This window comes from Stegodyphus dumicola, chromosome X2 (genome assembly GCF_044657685.1).
Source record: "Stegodyphus dumicola isolate Sdum_Otavi_A_Nest chromosome X2, ASM4465768v1".
Classification (NCBI taxonomy): domain Eukaryota; kingdom Metazoa; phylum Arthropoda; class Arachnida; order Araneae; family Eresidae; genus Stegodyphus; species Stegodyphus dumicola.
The window spans coordinates 186,203,544-186,229,820 of record NC_140781.1 but is presented as its reverse complement, the minus strand read 5'-3'; the positions used below and the strand labels follow the sequence as shown (position 1 = coordinate 186,229,820).

General features: G+C 34.3%; 1 protein-coding gene across 1 annotated transcript in view; it reads left to right on the top strand.

Moving 5' to 3' along the window:
• The window catches only part of LOC118188723 (transmembrane protein 8B), a 167,526-nt gene that overhangs the window by 104,258 nt on the left and 36,991 nt on the right, over nucleotides 1-26,277 (top strand). The window contains exons 5-8 of the mRNA XM_085809561.1: nucleotides 6,324-6,583; nucleotides 17,099-17,418; nucleotides 22,708-22,925; nucleotides 23,263-23,405. Coding sequence (XP_085665687.1) covers nucleotides 6,324-6,583; nucleotides 17,099-17,418; nucleotides 22,708-22,925; nucleotides 23,263-23,405 — 941 coding nt within the window. The remainder of the gene's footprint in view (nucleotides 1-6,323; nucleotides 6,584-17,098; nucleotides 17,419-22,707; nucleotides 22,926-23,262; nucleotides 23,406-26,277) is intronic.

Genomic DNA, 26,277 nt, shown 5'->3' with positions numbered 1-26,277 from the left:
TCTGCATGTTTAAAAGGGTTTCATCTGCATTGCAATTGCAGGGAAGGACAACTAGGTTTGTGAACTACTTTCAGATGAAAGTAGGTTCAGTCTTTCGTCTTATTGTGAATAATAACTGATGTGGCAGGAAAGTGGTACTGCCTATAGTCTGGCAGACATACAGGAAAGGGACCGATATCCTACACATAGTGTCATGATATGATCTGGGATCATGATCAACGGCCGTACATCGCCCTATGTGCTTCCAGCTGGGACTATGACTGGCTGACAATACATTAATGAAGTTTTCTTCATTTTTCCATGTTCTGTGGTGCTGTTGGTGATAAATTTGTTTTAATAAACAACAATGCAATATGCCACTGAACAGTCACTGCCCAGAAGTGTCTAGGGAGTAGGTATATTCAACATCTTGTATGGCTAGCATGTTTTCCAGATCTGAATCCCATTGAAAATGTTTGGGCTGCTTTGGGAAGAAGACTTTCTAGTCAACAATGCCCTCTAATATACTAGGACACCCTCATTCATTCACTGAGAGAGGAATGGGATAAATTATTCCAACATTTGCTGGATAATTTTGTGCAAAGTATGACATGATGTGAGGAATCTTGCTTTGCCCTCCATGGTGGCCATATCCGTTATTGACATCTTACGCCAAAATGGCTGTGGGCAGTAATTGCATTTATTTTCACTTTTATGTATTCAGCCCAAAATGACCATTTTGACACTTGGAACACTTTTCAGAGCATTCTAGATTTCAGAGCACAATAAGTTATCTTTATTGTTATGTTCTAGTATTCTGGCATTATTTTATTTCACTTGGCATCCAACCACGTTATATAGCCGTCTGTGATTTTTATGCGCTATATAGCCATTTTTGATCCTTCTTTAGCAATTGTCCACCATTGTATAATCTGATTATCATAAAATTATACATGATTCTAAATTGTAGGGAAATGCTTCATACCTCATGTCTTTGTTTGAACTATAACTCTTTTTAAGAATAAAGTTTAATTTTTCACCAGTTGATAATGGCGTTTTGTTCCGTGGCGTAACTATTGGGCCCCTATGCAAAAATATTTCTTGAAACCCCCAAAAAATTTACAGACCTGAAAAAAGAAAAAATAAATCTGAAAGGTTTTTCGATTTTGACTGCCTCTCAAAATGGTTTGCTAGGGAAACTTATGATCTCTTTGAGCTTCCACTTTAACCGGCCTGCTTTTGCTCTTACTCTTGTTAACCCCTTTTTTGTTTTTCTTCTTAGCTGTATTATTAAGCACCATTTTTTTCGCATTTACGCCACAAACAGTCCAACACCAAAAATCACAAAATTTGTAAAAGCTGAATAGCAGCATATGTGTGGTGTGTTATAGCAGCTAACATCAATTTCTATTAAAAAGTTGTAAACTCTTCTGCTGATAAGGCTGGTAGAATTGCTGTTCCAAGCGTGGTGTCATGCATTCATATCGCCTCCTAAGATAATGCAATTGCTAAGTTGAAGTAAAACATTTAAATTTTATTTTTAAATCATTCAATTTCAAATTAAATCAATTTTAAAATCTTTTTTAATAATCGATGTGTGTCGGTGGTGGGGGGATAAAGGTGGAGACGAAAGTGATTGGCTGTGAAGTGGTCGTGATAGCTATAGCTTCAGTGGCTGAAAGTTGTAGAATTTGTACGTGGTACTGAGATGGAGAGTTTGACCAGAATAATTAATCCTCCTGCTGCCCTTTGATGAATGACAGTCGCTGTTGATGCTACGAATAATAATTTGCAGTACTAAATTTCTGCTGGGGACCAAGCATGTGTTCTTGTAGGAATACGATACCATGTCTATACTCTTTCATAAACTACTGAAATTCATGTAGCTTATGGAAGAGACCATTTGCGTTTCATGTAACAATAGTTAACTTACAATTATTTATTCTGACAGTTATTAATAAGGCAGTTAACTTCCTCACGAATTAGGAAAAAATATAAATTTTTCCATCATAGTTACTGCTTTATGCAGTTGTTTAAGATTGTTATATATATGAGCTGAATTAGCCTGTGTTATTTATGAGCTGAATTAGCCTGGCAAATAAATTTTTCCAAAAAAAATTTTCTAACTCTAAAGCTTTGCATAAAATACATAAATCTAGAATTTTAAAGTTTTGGGTTTATTGTCTAATTGATTTTCACTACTGCCACTGAGGACCTGGGAGTATATTTTAATACTAGTATTATTACTGCAACTGAATTTGGCCTAAACAGATTAACTGCAGGAGCTGATAATGACTGTTTTATGGCTGAGCTTCTTGCATTCGAAATTTTTTTGGCGGGATAATTTTACTGCAGTTCGCACAACACGAATTTTCGACCCTTCCTTTGTTGGGAGAGTTAGCTGTGCTATGATCGCCAGTACACTTTACACAGCAGGGTGCAAGGAAACAATTAGCTGATGAGCGATGCCACTGCTGGCAATTGTGCATTGAGCACAAAATTCTTGTTGACGTACTTTTCTATGGATACAATGAACACTCCAAGGTTGTCAATTTCATAAATTTTATAGATGTCTTAGGTCGGCCTGAGTTGCACCTGGTGCAACGGCATGGGATCCTTCGTACGTCTCTTGGTCTGTGGACAACTTTGAACACAGTGGGTGAAACTTCTATTTTTCAGGTCATCGTCGAGTTCACTTTAGTGGTAGTCGATGGAAAGTTCCCGTACAGTTTCTCGTCAGTCATGACTCTTGCTTCCAAGAAAACCTAATGTTTCTACAGTGGGGCCGAACTAAAAGGGTGGTGGATGATGATTCTGCACACCCAGGATTTGGCAATTGGGTCCCCTAAAACCCAGTCGCCGTATAAAAGGAGGGTATATGAGGCATTTCTCCCGCCTTCTTAGCGTGCCTTCGTGATGTAGTGGTCTGCATGCTGGGCGCATATTCCAGAGATCCGTGGTTCAATTACTGGCAAACACGTTGCTCATTTTTCATCTTTTCTGCTTCCAAAAATACCTAATGTCTCTACATCCTTTTGTATTGTAGTAAATATTTTGTCATTCAAACTGTATAACACTGTTTAATTTTCTTTCGTGCATTTTTTTGTGATAGTAGGTTTCTTTTTTTAAGTGTGTATTCTTTTTCATATTATCCTTTAGTTTAAAAAAAATGTAACTTTATTTTATTTCATCGCATTTTGCATTTTTCAAATGGCAGTATTAATGCAGAATTCTAGACAGCAAGAAAATTATGCAACATACGCTGAAGCTTGTTTTTTCCAAGCTAACATTCCACTGCTGAGGGAAAACGGAAGGGAATTTGTGAGTAGTGCCTAATGTCATCGGATAATAATTATCCTCAAAATCTGAAAGGTTAAGAGGGTAGAATATTTCTGGCCGATATTTCAGTAGGAGCCTTTTTTTAGGGGGAAGGGGAGACATTGTTACTGTGACTTATATTGCGGCCACTGTCTTCAAAGCATTAATTTGTCATAATTTAATTTCGCTTCTCTCATTTCTTAAGTTATTCAACAAAACCTCAGCTTGACTCTGATTAGGCATCCACATAAAACATATCTAATACAAAAGCGTACAGAAACGTCTTCTTAAGACTAAACATTTGTGGACGATTTTAGACAAAAGTTTTATAAGAAGCTTTTAGGTAATATTTTTATTTAGCCCCGGTCTGGGCAAGGTCGGCTCAGCCTTTCATCCCTTGATTTCCAACTCCCCCTGGGGGGGACGGTTGACGTAGAGAACTTTGCGAAGCTACTGGCTAGGATCTGTACCTAGGCATTCTCGGCAAAGGCGGTGTATAAAATTTATGAACTTGGTGGTTCTGAAGGCCCTGGGAAAGATCACTCATTGGCTGGCCCCGAGGTCTGGCATGTCCTGAGCAGTATGGCTCTGGTAGCCGGAGGGGGTGTTTGCTGGGTAATGACCCACTGCGACGGGTTCACCCAAGTGACTGGCAGGTAGCAATTGACGACCAGTGCTGCCTGGTGAATTCCAGGTGGTGCGCCGCTTCCCTGGAGAGGTAATTGTAGAGGTTGAACCTCTACGATGTGCCTCAAAGGGGGGTGGACCTGTAATGTGGTTCAGTCTCACGAGGCAGGGCAGCCTTTATTAGTTAATTAGCCTATTATTATTATTATTATAAGAGCACAGCCCCGATCCTCCTATCATTCCGAAAAGCATTCATTAGGTGTCTTGAATTTTCAAGAAAACATTCATTGTTTGTGTAAAATAGTAGATTGCTTTCTGTCCCCTTTATATTTTATCTGATTTGGAGAGTGAATGTCTAAATAGTTAAGATTCTAAGAAAAACGTGCTACGAATGTTAGCTCATTTGACGCTTGTTATAATGGCCGTTCTATTACAGTGACCTGGCCTACAATTGATGAGAGGCTGTATTAGGTCAATATTCGCAATAACTATCATTCCTTATAATGTACCTTTTTTACTATGCGATGCAAGAAGTTCAAATATTATTTACATCAATGCCGTATGAATCGTACTGAATAAGATTTCATTATCAGTTTAAAAAATCATTTAAACAAAGAAACTTATATTTTTTCCTTAAATTATATACATAAAAACCTAGTATTGAAATTAATTTGCATCAGAAATGTTATAAACTATTCAAGTTTGACAGCTAAAAAAAAAAATATGAAAAAGTGTGAAAGTAAGAAACATGAATTGGTAGAAAGGAAGTAGAGAAATTTTAATCCTTTTTTGAAATTTTCTTCAGGCTTGAACCAATATCATGAGATATATGTAAATGAATAGATTGTATTATAAGGTATTTCTCCCTTCTTAGCGTGCCTTCGTCAAAGAATATGTATAGTTAAGAAGGAAAACTTCTCTGCAACAGGAGTGGCTCCTTCCCAGCATAGAGGGAAACAGCTGCGCATGCGCGAAATATCTGTCGCCAAAGTGCTAAAATTCGAAGCTTGCGGCGAATTTCACAGGGGCACGTTTATCAAGAGTCCATAAAACGAACATCGTTCTAAATTTCTTTAAACTTTAAAGGAAAAGAAAATATATTTTCGTGCAAGTAAATTAATTAATGAATTAGTTATTTTGAGCAAAAAAAATGCGAAAATCCGAGTCTAAATTATTGTGAAACGTCAAAGAAGAAACATTTTGCCAGAGAATGTTTCTTCTTAATACGTGTTCCTTAGTTTCCTGTACACTTGGCAGAGGGGGGAATTCTCGCCACCAGGTTCCGTCGCCAAATCCCTTGGCGAATTTTCCCTCCTCTTTGCAGTGGCGTAATAGCAAACTGGTTTATATTACGTCTATGGAGCTTTTCCTTCTTTACATAGATGTTCTTTGCCTTCGTGGTGTGGTGGTCTGCAGGCTCAGCGCGTAATTGAGAGGTCTGTGATTCGATTCCCGTTGAAGGTGTTGCATATTTTTCATCTTGCCTGCTTCCAAAAAATACCAATTGTATCTACAGTGGCGCCTGGAGTGATGATGCTCTACACTCAGGAATTGGCGATTGGGTCCCTTAAAATAACCCCAGTCGCACTTTAAAAGGGGAGTATATAATATATTTCTCCTGCCTTCTTAGCGTGCCTTCATGGTGTGGTGATCTTCACGCTCAGCGCCTTATTGAGAGGTCCGTGGTTCGATTCCCGGCGAAGACGTTGCTAATTTTTCATCTTGCCTACTTCCAAAAAAAAAAATATCTGATGTCTCTACAGTATCACCATGTCTCAAATAAAATCTTGTGTGAAGTCTACAATGTTCAGAAGAAGTAATAATTTTTACCTCAGCCAACTCCCTCTTTTTGTATTTACCAGAAAATTTGACATTTGGCTACAATATAAAATCATTTCCTGAAACTTTGAATTCCAGTGAACTTCAGGGGTCCTGACTTCCTGTACCTTCATTTTTGTCATTTTTTCACATGCTTGCCTCAAGAAATTCAGAACTTGTTCTCACTTTACATCCATAGTTGAAGTTTGGGTGTATGCAATGCTAAATTCATCTGTTTTTTTTTTTTTTTTTTTTTTTTTTTCCTCCTTTTAAGGACACCCTACCTGTATCATATATATATATATATATATATATATATATATATATATAAGGCATGGTCCTTAAAAACTTTTATTATATATATATCCGTCTTCTTTTAAGTTTAAACATGTAAATGTAGTTCAGCAGAACATTCAAGGGCCCCTATGCAATGGCATTCCTTCATACCCTTATAAACTCTTTACACACTCTTGTCAGTACAATATAACTCTGCATGGGACAATTGAATGGTGAGTGTCCCATTTATGTTGTTTACAAACTTGATGGTGCTGTTGCCAAACTTTTTTCTTTTTTGTTTTTAGGTTTTTTGCCCTAAAGAATAGTTGGATAACCAGCATTGAATTAAAGAATTGTCTTTCTAGTGGCAGATGCTCTGTTATGATGATGTTTCGTAGATTAGGAATGCCTACATTTACTGCAGAATCTGATTCATTTATTGCTTGCAATGATACAAGTCCATGTATATTAAAAGTTATCCCTGCTGTTAGTCATTGGAATTATATATATATACAGAACAAAGAAGGGGAACCTTTGCAGTTTGACCTGGTTATTCATACCCAAGGTAGGTTAAAAAAAAATTTCTTTTCTTTTCTTGTAGCTAATGTAAGTCATTTCAAGCATTATGCACAATGGTCCTTACTGTACAGGATTACCTAAAAGAAATTCATAAAGCAGTGCAGTCAAAAGTCGTTAATTCGGACACCCATAATTCGGAATGCTCTATAATCCGAACCTCCAAACTAAAAACTTTCTGCGCATGCGCTGCGTTGACACATGCGCATAGGCGTTTACGCGTGCGCGCGAGACCTTTTACGACTGCGCATATGAGTGTGCGCAAGTGCAGAATACGTTTTTGCGTGCGCGTTTTATGTATAATGGATGTATAAGCTAAAATTATCTAATTATATATTTCAGTTAATGTTGATGATTGCGTTGTGCCTTAATTTTTGAATTGGATCCGGCTTATTATTTTTTGCAGACTCTAAGAGCAATTTTAAAATTCAATATAAAAGTAAGCTTAAACTTTCGATTATATCAAATAGAATTTCCGATATATATTTGTTAATATGTAAAGGATCTAAAGCGAAAGTACGTTTTGAAATCCGAAATCTGTTTATCAATTTCACGCTGCTCACTGGGGGGAACGCCATGGCAGGCGCGTAATGAATTGGAAGTTGATCTGTCAGCACTATCCTTATCTTCAGGGCAGATGTTTTTATTTTATTTGGCTTATAATTCCTTACCAAATGTAGTATTTCATCTCGATATGCTCCGTCTTTGATATGATTTAAAACAAGTTCCTCGTCATTATAATTCGCTTCCGATAGCGAAGAAAAGTGACAGAGGTTATTGAAAACGAAAAAATTTCGATTGACAAATTAGTCGGGTGTTCTCGACACAGCAATTATAGGACTTGAACAGCGGAACTTTGTAAATGAACAAGAAATTATGTCTGTTTAATAGAATTAAAGAGAAAGTATTATCACATGAAATGAAGCAAAACTTAAACAACTTACATTGAAAGAAATGTTTAATAAAGTAAACAAATAAATAACTTTTTCTTTTTGCAAATGTTGATACCCTTTAGATCATAATTATTCTTTATTTCATAAATTACGGTTTCATATTTTTAATTTTAGAATTTCTGCATGCCATCTTACGAGATTTAAACTGATAATCTATAATCCGGAAAAATCGATAATCCAGAATCGCCGAAGCCCCGACGAGTCCAGATTAACCACTTTTGACTGTAGTTTGTAACTTATAACATAAAATTGGTCAAAGCAGCAATCTTCTGTTTGACAGGTATTTAAATATATGCCAAACAGAAAGTTGTTGCTTTGTGTAATTTTATGTTTTGCTTTATCATGTTTCTTTTTTCACTTGATTTAATGTATAATTATTAATTCATATTGGGCCTCCAAGATGGCTATACCATGCCAGCATCATCAGACGATCATTTTGCATTGGGTGAATTTTTTTTAATGATTTAGTTTTTACTGTCACAAGCTGTAAGCCAAATTATGAGGTTTTACAAAGTGTGAGATCGATAGAGTCGGCCATTCGCCAAACTTCGAACCACTGATGAAGGTATAACTATACATTCTGGAGGTTCCATAGGTAAAATTTTTATACAGTTCTGTGTAGTTTAAAGACTTCTGTAAAATGATATCCCAAAGTTTTGAAAGATTCAGTTAAAACCGCTTTTATTAATTTATCTACTATTCTAACATTAAGTACCAGTTGGGTGGTACACTGTAATTGTAATCATATTTTTAAAAAGGAGGGGTATATATGGGATGGTTGAGAATAGGAAGTGCATACTCTTTTACCTGAATTGGCTGAGTTAAAAATTATTGTAGTCTTCTAACTGTAAGACAGCCTCCCATATAAGACGGACTGCTTTTTTGAAGCAGTTGTACTAAGAGGGATTAGCATGTAAGACAGCATCATATAAGCTTGATATTTTGAAGATGTTGACATGTAGTTAAATGGTGTAAATAACGTATCTTAAAATAGGATTAATTAAGCAATGTTTCTTTTAACATAAAAGTTAAGAAATCAGTGATTAAATTAATGCATTTTTAAATGTTAATCTTCACATCCAAGAAGGGTTTGATTTTCAGAGGAGCAGTTCACGGAAAAAAACTGAACTAAACAAACACGTATCGTTACAAATGTTGTGGACCCCTTCTCGAATGACAGGCTCAACTCCTTCTGTTTTGGCATGATAAACTCGTGGACTTGATCTAGACTATGTTCTCATCAGGAAGTTTTGTCACGAGGGGAAGAAAATTAATTTTAGATTTGTTGCTGTACTATTTCAAGAATGTATTTTATTAACAGAAAGCTAAAGAGTGCCATTGTCATTAGGAGGCAAATAGCATACTGTTTAGGTAATTTTCTAAATGTAGAAGATGTAAGCAATCAATTAGTATAAATCTAATAAAGTTATTTTAATTCTTTTATGTAACATTATAGAAAACAGCAGCTTTATGTTAAGAATATGTTTACAACAATTGATATTTTCGATGATAATTTTCAAAGCGATCAGAAAAGCTTAAGAGGTAATATTGTTGTTATCTTTCTAGAATGTGTTTCAAATGATCCAACCTTTCTGGTGTTAAAACTGGAATCTCCAGAAGGTATGATGAAGCAAATAAAAATATGTATTCACTCATTGATTGGAATTTTATTCTAACCAGGTTTAGATACTTTGAGTTCTTGGAGCATTATACAATTTATTCTGTTCCTCATATCCCAAGTAATATTAGCTGTTTCCTATTCTTAGTATTTAAATTTCGAATAAAATAAACTTTGGAAGAAGTATTGCTCATTACTAAACAAAATGCTCTAAGAAAACTATGAAAATAACTGAAGAGTTTAGAAAATTAAATTTGTTGCTATTTTTCTGCATTTTAATATCTTATCAGTCCAGTAGTGGTAGTTAAGGGAAAGTCATTAAATACTGATCAGTAAATGTTTTATTATTGTAATAATAATAATAATGATCCGTTGTCCGATGGGTTTTCCCCCCCTCCTTTATATCTGATCTCCCTTGTTTACTTGAATGTGTTCTTTCTATAAATACATGAGCAGGTAATGTTAAACAATTTTCTTTCACATAATAATAGTTCATAACATGGCTTGATAAATATTCAAGTCGTATGAATTAGATGCATTAGTAATTGGTTTAATCAGTGGTGCTTTCAATTTCCTTCACAAACTAAATTCTCTCTCTCTCTCTTTTTTTTTTTTTTTTTCCTCTGCAAGAAAAATTTCTCTACTCGTATTTTTCTAAGTTTTGAGTTGTGAATTTAACTATGACACAGTGCCAAATCATGAGTTATATACTCTGAGATGTTTTATTGATTTTATATGATGGTGAGTAAAAGTCATCAAATGGCATAATTCTGTTCATGCACCTCTAGTCATATACTATTCATGTATCAAATGGCATAATTCTATTCATATAAGAGTTATTCTGTTTGTACTTCGTTTGTTCCTCTCTTCTCACTGGCTGCAGTGCTGGATCCACAAGAACTCTTCAGTGGCTAATTGGATAAGCCTGTTGTGCATTGGAAATACTCAGTTTCTGTGAGTCACATGCGATTAGTGCTTTTTTCATACTTTTAAGCTTATAAATGTGTTTTTTATTTTCTCTTTTGAACCAGAAAAGAAGTGGAAGGTGTAGTTTTCTCAAAATAATCTTCAAAATATTTTGTTGAAATTTCTTAAAGCAGGTGAGCTTCTGCATTGCAGTTTTTATTAATATTTAAAATTTCTGAATATTTATTTCCATTGCATTATATTTAAAATATTTTGAAACTTTTACAAAAGAAGTTTTAAAGGATTCGAAAATAACTATGGATTTAATATGAAAAACACTTTAATTGCAGATATTTACAAAATTTAAAAGCAGTTATTCTTACAAAAACGATAGAGCTTATTTTTTTAAAACATAAAACTTAAACAGAGTTGAGTTGTATATGGTATTACTCAAACAACCTCCCACCTTGCAATATGTAGGATACCTATAAATTGCAACAAAAGTTATAAATCAAGTCTATTAGGAATTTTAACACGTCGACGACAAGTAACAAAATCTGGGACTTTGGGTGATGTATCATCATCTTCACTGGAATCTAAATCATTAGCTGCAGGGCACAGAGGCATATTCATAGAGTCACTTTCATCCCTTCGAGCATCTTGGGCAATGAATGGTAACTTTTCTGAACAACTGTTGATTTCTAACGGATAAAGTCTTTGAAATGGTCTCAACTTCTCTCCATCAGCTGTTCTCACTCTGGCAACTCTTGAATGACGATTCCTAAAGACCAGTTGATATGTTTGCTATCAGTTTGTTAAGAGAACGACCTCTCCAACTCAAAGATTCTTCCCGGCTCTTACCTTTATGAATCAACATTGCTAAATACTCATTCCGAAATCTTATTCTTAAATTGTGCTTTAATTTTTGTACAAAACGCAATCTTATATTTAGGCTTTTACTGTCGATGTCGTCTAAATCGGTTGTTTCACTGCTAGGAATACTTTGTAAGAAACAAGCGGGAGTTAAGGGCTTCAGACCTTCCGAATTGTCTTCAATATATGTAAGTGGTCTAGAGTTTATTGTAGCTTTGCAGTCACATAGTTTCCAACTCTTCGTAGTCAAGACTTTTCCTGCCCAAAATTCTTCTTAGCATCTCTTTCAACATTCTAACCATGCGCTCCCACCATCCTCCTCACCAGGCGGCAATTGGAGGGTTAAAATTCCATTTGATTTTCTTGATAGTGCAAAACGACATGATCTTCTTCCAATCTAAATTTTTAAGAGCATTGCTTGAACCAATGAAGTTGGTATTGTTGTCAGTGTAGATTATATTTACTCTACCTCTTCGATCAAATAATTTTATTAAAGTCATAATAAAAACTTCTGTAATACAGCTGTTCACATAAAAAGATTCTTTGAGTCGACAAGCTATTTGCTTCCTTTCATCCGGAGCATTCTCTAGATGGTAAACTATAGTTGCTTCTAGTAAAAATGGACTAGGAGAAGCACCAAATACCACTCTACAATGTCGGAGAGTGATTATTTCTTCTCGTCTTGATAGCTCCTTCCACCGCAGAAATTTAAAATATTCCCTATCCTCTGGATTCAAACTGATTTGTAAAAATACTTTTTTGATGTCTGATGTTACGCCAATTGCGTTTTTCCAAAACTGCATTATCAATTTGGGTACCAATTCTAATAAATTTGGCCCCTTTTCTAAAGAATTATTCAAGGAATTTCCTTTGGAATCTTTCGTCGACGCATGAAAAACCGGACGATTTTTGTTGTTGTTACACCAGTTTTTATCACAGGATGATGTGGTAAATAGTGTCCCTTTTTCTTGTCTTTATCTACAATTTCAGTAATTCCATCTCAAACCCACTCATTAAACACATCATTGTATTCTCTTAAATGTCCATATCTAATGAGATTTTTGGTAGTTGACATTAACCGTTTAGTGGCTAATTCTTTATTCGTTTCTAATTCTGGATGTCCACTTTTCCATGGCGAACATACTTCATATCTTTTGTCTCCGTTTCTTTTAATAGTTTTACGGAAAATATCTACTGTTTCTTCATCGGTTACCTGCCTTGACTTTACTTCTGCAGGACATCTTATACCGATGACATCTAGGCTCCATAATTCCATCAAATCTAAATTATTAGCATATACAATACTCACAAAGATTTTGAGTAGTTTCTTTGTTTACCTTGAAGCGTCCATTCAAGTTTTGTTTTAATAGCTATTATCAATGGGCTCAATTCTCCTAGTCAATAATGCACCAAGATAATCTGTTCCTATTAATAAACCTATTTCAGGCACACATTCTCCTGTATCACTGTATTTTTCTTTTTCAAAATTGTATAAATATCAGAATCCTCTACACGTGGAATTGCACCACATATCTTCTTTCCGTCCAAAACTGAAATAGTGTACTTGAAATTTGAACACAAGCTTTCTAATGTAATATTGTAGACATTGTAGGACTCTTGTTTAGTTTCATTGCCCCTAAAAAGTCCTTGACTCATCATTTCTTGATCTGCAGGTTTCAATACTAGTTTCTGCGCAATATCTTTTCGTACGACAGATCTCTGAGCACCAGTATCAAATAATCCACGAACGATTCCGGACCTGTTATCATTGATTATTTTCACCAATACAGTTAACAATAACGTTGGAGAAGTTTTTGGTGACAAAAGAACCTGTGCATCCGATTCAGACTGTTTGTTTTGTTTTGATTGATTTATATTTGGGCACATAATGCTATGGTGTATTTTCTTGCATATAATACACTTTAAATAAGCTTTGCGGATCTGAGAATTGTGTCCTAGTTTCAAACAGACGAAACAAGCTCTCCTTTTTTTCAATGTTTCCCTTTTCGCCTCCAGTGACATCTCGGCAGCCTTAAAAGATTCTGAGGTATTATGAAACGACTTGTTGCAAAATAAACAATGCTTGCCATTTTGCTCGGCTCTTTGCTTTTCATTAGATACAATGCAAGCTGCAGTGGGAATTTTTTCTTTCGTTTTAAATTTTTCAAATTTATCATTCGCAAGCCCTGATCTAGCAAATTGTAACCACTCTTCATTTTCAACTTCCAAATGAAGAAATTCTAATAAATTTCTTAACATGTTCATTTTCTACAAGGTTATGTGCATTCCCACTCCTAGATAAGAACTTCTGATAGAGCTGATTCTACTAAAGGATATAGCATTGCTTCATATTTTTCAGACGTTACCCCTAAAGTCTCTAATGCTCGCAGCTGAGTCTCCAATTTATCATAAAGAACACGCAAAGTAAAATTTTCGCTAGATTTAAACGTTCACGAACATAAATTTGAATTAATAGTTCATCTTTAGCAAAACGAGATTTCAGTTGTTCATTAGCATTGTAATAGTTTTCGCCAAATGGTGGAAAACTTGCAACTAAATCTCTGGCCGATGAACCTTCTTCAGTTGCTTGTAAAAGATACTGAAATTTGTCATCTGCATCAATACTATCATCATCAGGAATTTTTTTGAATTGGCCCCACAATCGTAGCCAGTTTTTAATATTACCATCAAAACGTTTCAATTCTAACTTAGGAAGACGAAAATTTTGCTTAGTATCATTTACTATACTGGGAGTATCGCTTTTTCTTTCAGTGGTTGATAACATTAAATCAACTTTCGTTTTCAAAGCAACCCACTGATTTCGATAGCTTTCCATTCCATATCCTTAGAAAATTCATCTTCATTAAAATTTTCCATTTCTAGCCACGTTACTTTAACTTTTTCATCTAACTGAAATAATCTGTCAGCTTTATCATTAAAAATATTAAATACAGATGTCAAATCAATCTTACTTACTGCTTCATCTTTTAGAACAGTTTCCACTTCTTTCAAAGAAGTTGTGAAATATCGCCGTAATTGTGTTCTTTCTCGTTTTAAATTATCCATAGTCCTGTTCCAAGGACGCCAGTATTTTAAAGGATTTGAAAATAACTATGGATTTAATATGAAAAAACACTTTAACTGCAGATATTTACAAAATTTAGAAGTAGTTATTCTTACAAAAATGATAGAGCTTATTTTTTAAAATATAAAACTTAAACAGAGTTGAGTTGTAGCTGGTATTACTCAAACAAGAAGTGTTAACTGGGAGAAGGAAATTTATTTCCTAATAACACACATTTTGGGGTATAATGCTTTTCTCTCTAGGCATATACAGTCTGAGTACGTTACATTTGCCATGTTTCAGAGTGCATTATACGTGAGTTAGTGCTGTATAAAATATACACTAAATCACTGATATGCTAGGTAACCAAGTACTTGATGTGTTAGGAATCTTCCCTTTGTGTTCTTCAACGAATAGAGTGGTTGCTCAAACATGCAAACAGATAGATGTGTTAAGAATCATGTGTTTGATGCCCTGCATGTGCACTGAAAATGCAAGACCAAAAAGGAGTGGACAGAAAGTGATGAAACTCAGCAAACAAGAGAGAGACAGCAACGAACAATAAGTGGTCTTTATTTCAAAATGATATGCGTAATACAGAGCGAGAACTTCATCAGCTCAGTAGGTTATAAGACCACCTTGGACGGCGATACACGAAGCAACACGTTTAGGTACAGTGTCAATGAGACTATGGATGGTGTCCTGAGGAATAGCTCTCCATTTCCTGTCAACCATTTGCCACAGTTCGTCTTCTGAACACTTCAGTGGCAGCGTCTACCAATCACATCCCAAGTGTGTTGTTCTATTGGTTACAGATCAGGAGAGAAAGGTGTGCCAGGGAAGCATCTGTACCACTTTCAGAGCTTTTTGGCCTATACAAGCAGTGTGTGGTCAGGCAGCATCCTGTTGATAAAGGGCATTGGGCACTCCCTGAAGGTAGGGGTGTATCACCGTTCCCAGTACATCATCCACATATCGTTTAGCCTTCATAGTGCCCTGAATACGAACTAGAGGTGACCTGGAATCGTATGCAATTGCGCGTAAAACCATGATGCTGGGTTGTCACACAGTGGGACCTTTCACAATTGTTGCCAAATAGGACCTGTCTCCACATCGATGCCACACTCGTACACGGCGACTATCACTGGAGAAACAAGCGTGACTCATCTGAGAACACGACCCTCTGCCATTCTGTCATCCACATCCTTCAAGCCCGGCACTATTGCAGACGTTGGTGTCTATGATTGTGAGGGTCAATAGCAGTCTTTTTAACAGATGTTACGAGTGCAGGGCACTAGCCACCAATCGACCGCAAATGATCGTGGTTGGTATGGGAACACCCAGGGCGTCTGCTGTAGAACATGCTGTAGAATGGAGGTAGAAGTGGCTTGCGAATGCACCACCGCTTGTCGGTGGGTGGCCTGTGCTGATCCACACATGCTGACATCACTGGCTGCACTGGCATCCCTAGAACTTGTCACATTTCGTTGTTCCAACCATCATCGCCACAGCCGGTGCACAGTGGACGCTTCCAGGTATATGTCAGCTGAGATTTGCCATATGAACCAACCTGCCGATCACCATGACCCTCGTTAAATCGTCTGCCTGCTGGAACTGCCTCCATTGACGACGGCCTGGCAGTCTCTGCTATTACACGCATCCTCTGGGAGAAGAACAAATTTTCTACGATGATTTTCCTAGCAGAAATAATGGCACAAAAAATTAACATTCACATCCACATCCGTAACGATATAGCCGAAATATCACGCTAGGCGCAACGTGTCCAGCTCGATGATAAGCAAGGCCAAGAAGGCACATGACGTTAGAATATGCTGGACGTAGTAAAGTGGAGGTCTAAATTGGGTAAAAAGGGGGTGACCTGGAGTCACAGTCGGAAAACGGCCAAAGACAGAGGAGGATACAAACGAATAGAAGCAACGGGGGCCAACTGAGAGGCATGTCTGCGCTATGCTAGGAGACAAAGACAAGATCATTTGCATGACATATTACACAAAACATACAAGTTAGAAGATAAATGGGAAAAAGTAACAAAATACTACTGAAATAATAGATACATAAAGGATAAAATAAGGTAAAACAATATATACATGAATATGTACAAAAATTAGGTAGGGAAGTTTGAGTCACGGGTGAGATGGACCGCGAGGGGTCTAATATCTGAGTCCATTTCGAGAATTTCATAATTGAAAACATTAAGTTGTCCCAGGTGAGATCAAGTCCGAGCATTCTTGAAGAAGTTGCCGTTCATTCTGTGGAGAAATTTATCGACAGTCTCGATCTGCAGTTCTCTATGGAGCGTATGATTGGAGACAAAGCGATGTGCACGAGTGATCAGAAGCAAGAACTTATTTTGAGTTATCTGCAATTTACGTAGGTTAATTGGGCGAACCACAGCCCATGCAGGCGATGCGTAGGCAAAAAGGGGCCTGATAATGGCAATATAAATATGCCACTTCCTCCTGAAGTCTAACTTGGAAAATTAACATTCTGCAGGTTCTTTCCCTTATAGCTTCTCCAATGTGCGCTGGAGAGCTGCGCATTTCGCATGTTTCGCATATCTCAGTGACGTGCGTCTATCCTGAAATTTGCTTAATTTTATCACATTTTCAATGTCGGGTATTGTATTTTTGAGTTTAAAATTTCAGTTTTTTCCATCAGTTTTCCCACTTATTTATTTTCCTGTAAATTGTTTTAATATGCATTTACTTCCTTTACCAATAGATTTATCAAAATTAAAGGTTATTCAGCTTCATTCATTTATCTGAAAAATATGTGCATCCTTCACGACAGAGCTCTGTCGAAATATGGAAATCATAAAAATGCAAACCCTGTTTTTAATTTGCAATGCACCATCTATCACTTCCAAATAGCATAAAACTTTATATATCCAGGTGATCTTTTGAAATAGGATACTTGATGAGGTGAAATAATATGTTTGTTAAAGCTAATTACAAGTCAAATATCTAAAGGTCAAGATAATGGAAGGCCACCTTAATTTGTAACTATATGTTAGAGATATTTTTTAGATAAGCAAATGATTTTTACTATTTATTTTAAATGTCGTTGCAGAGTGCCAAGATTCTTCATCTCTGAATGATATTTCAGAAGCAGTGGAAGTTGAAAGTGATGGGTTGACATACTTTGACACCAAATATGAAACAAACTTTACTTCTGAAAACTCATCCTGTTGGCCACGTATTCCTTTAATACGTATTTCTCTACCAACAAACTTGGCATATGAATATAATCTTCCTCCTGATAAAGATGATTCTTATCCTGTTATATTAAATGTATCAAACACTCAGTATACACTTACAGACTTTGAAGTTCTACCTATTGTTGATATTGGAGGAACTTTGGTCATAGAATTAGCTGTATCACCTTTCATGGTACTGAACTTTATTAATTTATTTTGAATTGCTAGAATAAAGAAATAATATAACTTATTGAATGTCTGAATTTTCCATGATACTTGAAATATACAAAATACATTGGTTGCTGCTTAATATGATAACCTTGGTAAATGAATTTCACCCATATCAGATAAAAATTTTACTTGTCAATAATGTCATATTTATGTAATAATAAGTATGTACCACAAAAATAGGAAGCATTTATTAAAGTTTATTTTGTATTGTTTCAAATGAACAAAGGCTATTTTGTGATAAAGTATTGATGAAATTTTCATATATATGTTGCATCTGAAAGTTAGCTGATGTCTAATGAACAATTCTAATGTTAAAAAATTTTAATGTTCTAATGTTCAAAAAGTATATAATGTTTCATGCATCTGCATACTTGTCAGAGGTTTTCCAATTTCTTTGTATAAACTTGTTCTTCAAAATTATAACTTATATTTCATCATAAAAGAATGGCAAACCATTTTTTAATCAGTTCATCGACCTTAACAATTTTTTTCTCAGTTGGCATTCAAGCACGAAAGTCATCAATGTTCGTGATGGAGATTTTGTTGTTCATGAAGGCGAGAAGCAGAAACTACTTTTAGAAATCCTTTTCTGTTATCTTTATTACTCATTTTAAAGCATATTTTCAATTGTTTTCACTGTGGTTTTGTTTCGCTGCAACGATTATCTGTGATATATTTCTTTGTTAGTGCCTTTGTCTGTAGCATTTTTATCTTTTAAATGCTCCAATAACTGCTATTTTCATTACTTTGCAGTAATAGGCTTTTGTTGCTTGAATAATGCCTTGTTATCAAAGCTGAATTGACGAATTAGTGTTGAAAGACAAGAAGTTACATGGTGTTTCATATTGAATGGGACAAAAAGAATAGCATAAGACAAATTCTGTAATTGATTTATTAAGCTGAAAGAACTTAATTCTAAAACTACAATTATGCAAGTTTGATCTGGCAGCAGCAAAAAATCTTGTTACAAAATCACTGCTAGATGCACTGTTAATCAAAATGGCACCATCCATGCAGGAGAAAGGTGTATTGTGTTTTGGAATACACCAAAACATCATCATTTATTGTCATTCAAAGGCATTTTCACACAAAACTTTGTAAAAAAAAAAAAAAAAAAAAAACTGCATCATCGCAACATCAGTGATGAGGCGCTTTCAGAACATGAGCTGATTATGTTAGAAAACCAGCCCAGGATGAACAACACCCAAAATGGAAGTACTTGAAAAAATTTCTGAAATGTTTTTACAAAGTCCCACAAAATCAACACATTATGTGAGTTCTAAACTCAATGTGCCTCATGTAACAGTGTGGCATGTGTTACATAAATGTCTACTAGTCTGGCCATACACCTTTCAAATGGTGCAGGCATTAAAACATTTCAAAAACCATTGCGTGAAGCTTTGTAACAGAATTTGCAACTTAATCTGGAGGTAGATGGTTTGGTTTCGTAAACAGACTTGTATTTAGATATGAAGTCACTTTTCGCATTTCTGGCAAAGTTAATTGCCATAATTTACAATTTAGGTGCATGGAAAATCCATGTGTTGTAATGGAACATGAGCATGATTCTCCAAAGGTGAATGTTTCCCCCATTATGCTTTTATTATTGTTTTTTTCTTGCCAACAGCTGTGTTTTGGGTCTCCTTTATCTTCGTGGAAAAATCGATTAATGGGTCATTCAGGAGCAAGATAATGCTTTACCACATTGGCATAAAAACATGCTCCTGTACCTGAATGATAGTCTACCCCATTACTAGATTGGCCATGCTGGGCCATTGCTTTATTGGCCTCCAATGTCCCCAAATCGAACCCCCTTGTCATTTTTTTTCCCTATAAGGTTTTGTTAAAGACAAAGTGCTCATGCTTCCATTTGGCCAGGGCTTAACAACTGCAGCAGTGGATAACTGAAGTGCTTGAATCATTAGCAAAGGATATTCTATCACGAGTGTGGCGGGAATTGTCATACTGCATAGATATTTGCCGTGTCACCTCAGGGGCACACATAGAGAATCTGTAGAAACTTGGATAACTATAGTTTCATTGTAAATTTTATTTATTAACATAAAGTAATTACAGCATTCACACGTGTGCTTTCTTTTTATCCCAATCAATGTAAAACACCTTGTACTGTTGTGTACATCATTATAATATTGACAATGTAGGTCTCACACTGTCTACAGACATCATGGTTCATTCACCTCCTGTATCAATAAAATTAGATCCTGGAAATCAGGCTATCATTCATCTCAAATATGGAGTATTGATTAATATGCGAGTTCTTGACAAATCATGGATATTTACTTTTACTGAACAAAACCATTTCCTACAACCAGCTGTACTAGCACACTTAAACAATATAGTATCCTTATTTAGCAGTTTTCATAAAAGCAGACTTATTCTTTAATTTGTGTATTCTGATAAATTCGGGTGGTAAAGTGTGCTTCATCTGCATTGTATGTACTTTTGAAATTTTAAAAATAATTAACATTTTCCCTCTGAAATTCAAGATTCTAATGCAGAAAAAAGCTGCATCTCTTTTTCTAACTATGAGTTCATTACTAGCCAATATAGTTTTATTTTCTGCAGTAAATTTGTTAGGCATTCTCATATTCCCCCATTGCATACTGTCATGTTGTAAGTCATGAGACATCCAGCTACCAAATGAAGCATCCGTGGCTCAAACCCAATGAGATAACAGTTTATCTTTCACGATTTTCATTTTGGAAAACCTAATATCTATGAACTATCCATTTGTTATAACAAAGTTAGCTTTTACTCCCTGCCATTAAGTCTTCTGCTTTTTTTTTTTTTTTTTTTATTATTATTATTATTACTGGGCTCTTATATGCATCATTATAAGGACAAACGTGAAGTAGTGCTTTAAAACTGATTCAGGTTGTCCATTTTCCCCTTTATGCTTCCTTTTATGATTTAAAGTTTCCAACTAATAGCAAAAAACGTATCAATGTTGAGAATAACTGATACTTTAGTTTTGCAGTTTATTATGCAGGCAAAATATGTTTTCTTGGGGTGAATCATATTTGTCTAATCCAGTATGAAAGTCTGTCTTATAGAGAGGGATAACATTTACTGTGATCATATCAAGCAGCTACCATTGTGCTTTGAAAATGCAAATAATCAATACATACTGCTTTTTATGTTCCAGAAGCATATAATAAATCTGAAATAATTTTTCCTTTCATTTTGTTTTATCTTTGCTTTCCCATATTCAGAAATTATGATTGCATACTATATTGTTAACACTGTGATAAGTGTATAAAATCTCAAAAGCAATATGCTGACCTGTGTAATTCATATGTGATGTTTTTGTGACTGATATTACTTTTAAAGAACATTGTTAGAATGATATTTAACAGCTGCTCCTTTTGGAAGCATTATGCTTTTATTTATTTTTTTTAATTTTTATTTATTTATTTATTTATTTATTTATTTTTGTATTCAGATCTTATTATATAAATATTAAATATAAATGTATATCTTTTTCAAAACATATTTATAATAGTTCTGAAGTCTTGAAACATTTTTGAATCCAGTCAGAAGCAAAAAATCTGAATTGGTTTTTCTGATTTAAAGAATGCCAAGAAAGACCGTTTGCCTAAGTTCATTTCCAGTTTTGAAAGAGGTATCCTAGTTAAAAGGGAGAGTATGATGCAGAGAAAAGTTTAGCATCAATGAAGGTTTGTATAGTTAATCACCGGTGGGTTTCACTGATGAAGCAGAAAGGTTCTGCATTGAAATCATTGATGCTTTTTTTTTTTTTTTTTTTCATATATTTATGTAAAATGCCTGGCATAAAATGCATCTTTAATCACAGATAAATGATTTAGCACATGAAATTGTCTTTATAAATTCAGAAAATGAAGATAATTTTGCATGTTATCTCATAATATAGCAAAAGTAAGGAGTAAGCTTGGAGTAAGCAGAATTCTAATGTTTTAAGCATGTTTGTCTAGAAATAATGCTGAAAAAATATTTGCACTAGCAATCCAATAATAACTAACTAGAATGAGTGAAGTTAGTTGTTCAGTCAAATAATATCATAGTGTGAAAGGTAAATTCCTGGTGTTACTTCTGAAAATCAGTGTAAAGTCAAAAAACAGGCATACTTACTAGTTTGGGGAAATTATATTTATTTTTATGCTTGGGAACGCTAATATGCAATAAGCACAGATAGCATACTGAGTATTGTATAATGAAGGTAGTGTATGAAAGCTTTATTGTTATATAAAAGATAGCAAACATAAAAGCTGGCAGTAAAATGCTCACTAGAATGTTACCACTTGCAGTTGTATTGCATTTAATTATTCCTGTTGATAGGCTTTCTTCATTGGATACTTGTAATAAGAAGAGTCACAGGAATTAATATTGGAGCAGTGAAGATTTCCCTTCTGGACTGGACTCAAATGACCTCACACTGAAGTGAAAGTGTCAATGTCCAGAGCTCTGCATTATGGCATCATCTATATTCAGAATGCTTATAGGATGGGGAATTCCAGCTCTGACTGGGTTTCATGCTCCAGTTCCTGGTTTCCAATATCAACATTTCGGGCTTTGTTCAGTATCCTGAACTTTTACGAGTCACTACATTGCAATTATCCCAGAATCCCAATATCAGCCCTTGTGACTTCTTATGTTTATTCCAGCAAATGCTAACCATTGTGACTTCCATGGGCTTGGCTTCCATGGGTAGAGGATTTATATCACAAAATTATCAGAAACATGTAAATCTGCTTGTAAGCAAAGAAAGCAAACATGTAGAACAAGAAAATAAAGATATAGAACATGTCTTGCAACAGTGGCAAACTGTGAACATTCGATTAATATTTTTTTTGATATAATTTTTTGTAATACATATTAACAATTTTATAAGCCATTTTGAGTGTGTTTTATTTCCTTTGCAACTGTGTACGTCTGAAAATGCCATTTTAGATTAGAACGGCTTGGAACTTTCAAAGCATTTCTATATTTGAGCTCAAAAACTTCATCTGTTCTTTCTTCATAACTTTTGTTTGCTGTGTAGCAAATTATTGCAGGGTCTCAGTAAAATTTCTGTTTAAATTATTACATTGTAATTAATAATTACTTGATTCTCAAAGTGGATTTTTGTAAATTTAAGAACTATTTTTGTGTGTAAAATTTCATTTTTATTAATTTATTTTTCCCATTATTGCTTGATTTTATAAAACTGTCTAGGAATGTGTTTATTTTAGGTTGATTTCATTATTTATAGAACCTTTCACATTACAATGTATCTGTATCTGGTTGCCTGTCCTATGGTGTACGACCAAGCTCTGAAGATGTTAACTGTTCCAGTGGAATATCACTAAATGTGAATACATCATCATGGGATAATCGCTTTGCTACAAGATTTGTGCCATATCCAGAAGCAGGAACTTGGTATTTTCGTCTTAACACTAAATGTTACATTATGAATGACACAAATGATAGGTAAATGTTAATTCCTGTGCTGAATACATTTTAATGACTGCTTTTAGTTTGTTTACTGTTATTAATATAACAGGACATTTATAAACTATTATGTTACTAAATATAAAATATTAAAAAGTTGTTTATCATTCTTTGTTTAATTTTGTAATTTTTCTCAAGTAGTATTGTTTAGTTAAAGGTTTATATTTTTGCCTTCTGAATCTATTAAACATACTTTTATGCTTTTAAAATTGTGTTTCATACAAATCCTGAATGAACAAAAAGCTAAAGCATGTTTCATACTTCAAATTTTGTAATTAACATTTTTCTAATTTTTTGTAAATATGTAACATTTTAGCATCGCATGTGATTTGCCCAAAACACCAGTATTTCTTAGAATAAGATCTACACCATGTGTTCTTGGACATTGCGGTAATTATGGAACTTGCTATCAGTATGTGAGTGGTGGTCTCATTTTTAGCACTTGCAATTGCATTGCTGGTAAGTTTATCCTTTGGTATTCTTATTTTTTTATTTCAAAATCAGTTCTCTCCCCAGAAACAGTACTTTAAAACGTTTTAAATGACATTTCAAAAACTTCATTGGTATAGCTAATTATGAAGCATTTAGAATTAGTAGTCAAACGTTATTTCATGATTTTTATGGAGAAATAAGAAGTATTAGAATTCAAAATTGTTTACTATTATGCTCTGCGCGAATAAAAATAACTAAGTCACTACTGCACAAATTTCAACATATGTTAAAACTTTAAAATTCAGTTCTTGAGCTATGGCAATTTCAATATGGTAAGTCATTGATTTGTTGCTTTTATCTCTGAGCATGGGTAAAATAATATTTATATAGGTCATTTAAAAAAATTTTAAGTACTTTTCTCATTCCTCATCTTATACCTTTGTGGTGAAATTGGATGCATGTCTGGCTTGTAATTGGGGGTCTAGAGTTTAAATCCTGCTACATGCATTGCTAATTTTTCATATTCTGGGTTTTAAAATATACCTAATGATTTTACAAATTTTATTCAAGTAGCTATTTTATTCAAATGGCTTTGGCTGAAAAGGCTTCAAAATACTAATATAAGTTCAGTGCTTTTCACTAAGAAAAAATTTTATAAATAAATAGATATTGTTATACTCCATAAGATTTGTATCTGAAATTTTGAATAAGCATCCATATGGTAAAGAAGTCACAAAAATTCGTTAAAGCATTGAAACAACTGCATTCCATAAATATGGGAATGAAATGAAGGTATTTCCAGTACTTCAAAAAGATCAGCATGTTAATCATCCATCAAACAAGAATAGATACTGTGAATTTAATTCCAAAATCAAAGACAAAATGCTTTTGAAATTTCACTGAGAAAATAGACACTGTTAGACATCAAAAGTTATGTTTAAAATCACAAGCTGTTTTACTAAGTTTAGAATCAAAGCCTGTGTAGAACTTATAGTTGTGCAGATTTTATAGATTTGCAGATTCTATAATAAAAATTATAAAATGTAAATTCAAAAAGTAGAAATAAATAAATTCATAAAAGTGCATAAAAGACATTTCTTTTTGATATTTTTACTGCTAAATATATATTAAATATGTTTTAATTTCGTGTAAAAAGACTAAAAGACAAAGAACTTTTTTTACATTTTCAAACCACCATTTGCAATAGTTTGCTTAAAAATTTCAGAATGCTGTAGTTTGAGTCCCAATCCCTTCAAATTAGACTGTTATTGCCACTAATTGCTGCCTGATTTTTATTAAGTCTTCTTTTTGCTAATACTGGCTGTAAAATCATGAGTTTATTTAGAATTTGCCATTCTGATATGGTGAAAAAGTACTATTTTTAATACCAATTTTGTATGAAGTTAAAAATAACTTTTTTTTCCCCAATTGTGAGGCAGCAGTTATCACATATTTTAAATGTTGGTGCAAAATGTAGCCTAGAATAGTAATGACAACCCTAATAATGTGTTCACGATTCATTGTTGCTCAAAAAAATAGTTGTGGCTGCTTGAATAAAATCCTTCATTGTGGATTTCTTTTCCTTGAAAAAAAAATTATGGCAGTTCATTCATCATTTGGGAAATGTCAAAAAATCATAATATCCATCTCAGCCCCTTTGTCAAAATCTCGCATAAAAAACATGTCTGGATCAAAACATGTTCAACTGCAGTGTTCAGTGCATTTTGTTCAATCATGACATGTTTTCACACTTTTTGACTGCAGCCTTTTTAGAGAAAGTTGCTCAATTAAAAGAACATTACCTTTTAATTTTACATTATACTTTACCTTCTAATAATTATAAGTTTAGCGACTTATAGAAAAATATTTATTTGGTGACAGTTATGAAAGTAATTATCAATAAAATATGGTAACTTGTTTCTATGCTGAATAAGGATATCTGCCACCAATAATATCCAAAAATTGTCAAAGCCACTCTCATTTCCCAATTCATGTCCAAGAGGCTACATTGGTTTCAGGCATTGCCAAATTTTTATTCTTCTGCTGTACTTTGATACCTGTGAGTAGATGAATGTTTAATGCTCATGAGTGAAGTATTTTATTATGAACCGTGAGAGAAGCTTGTTTAGGCACCTGATCTAAAAGTCTTCTTTATTTTACTTTATTTGTGACTTTGTGTTTTACTTGATCGGGAACAAATAACCCCATCAGACCTGAAGTTGGTTTCAGTAACCTTTATTATTAAACAAAAATCAAAACATAAATGCACTTGTACTAATAATATCGGTCACAACTTGTGGTGAGGCAACTAAACAGAAATAGTCAAATTTAAGTTAAACTTGTGACAGGGGTTAAAGATTACACAGTTTAAATCTTACTCAAATCTGATGTGATAATTCTACAGGAGCATCAAAATCAACTTGTTGGCAGTGGTATAATATGTAGGATATTTTTTTTCAACCTCTGATGGGGTATAAAGAAAAGATGGATAAATATACAAAAAAGATTTTTTTAACAAAAGTAATGTACAATACAGGTTATTTCTCTACATAATCACCTTGACAATTGAGGCATTTGTTATATCTGTGAACAATCTTTGCAATACCCTCTTCATAAAATGTTCCTGCCAATGATTGGAAAGTAAGTTGTGATTGTTTCTTTGAGCTCCGTGTCATGCAGCACTGCCGCCCAAGCCACTGCTTCAGTTCAGGGTAAAGATGAAAGATAAATATATGGTGGGTGTTTGAAAATGTCCCATTGAAATTGCTGAAGGAGCCATTGGGTTACATGAGCACTGTGAGGATGAGCGTTGTGGATCAGAACAATTCCAGAAGTCAGCATGCCTCCTCGTTTGTTTTGAATAGCTCTCCATAAGCATCACAAAGTTTCACAATATGAA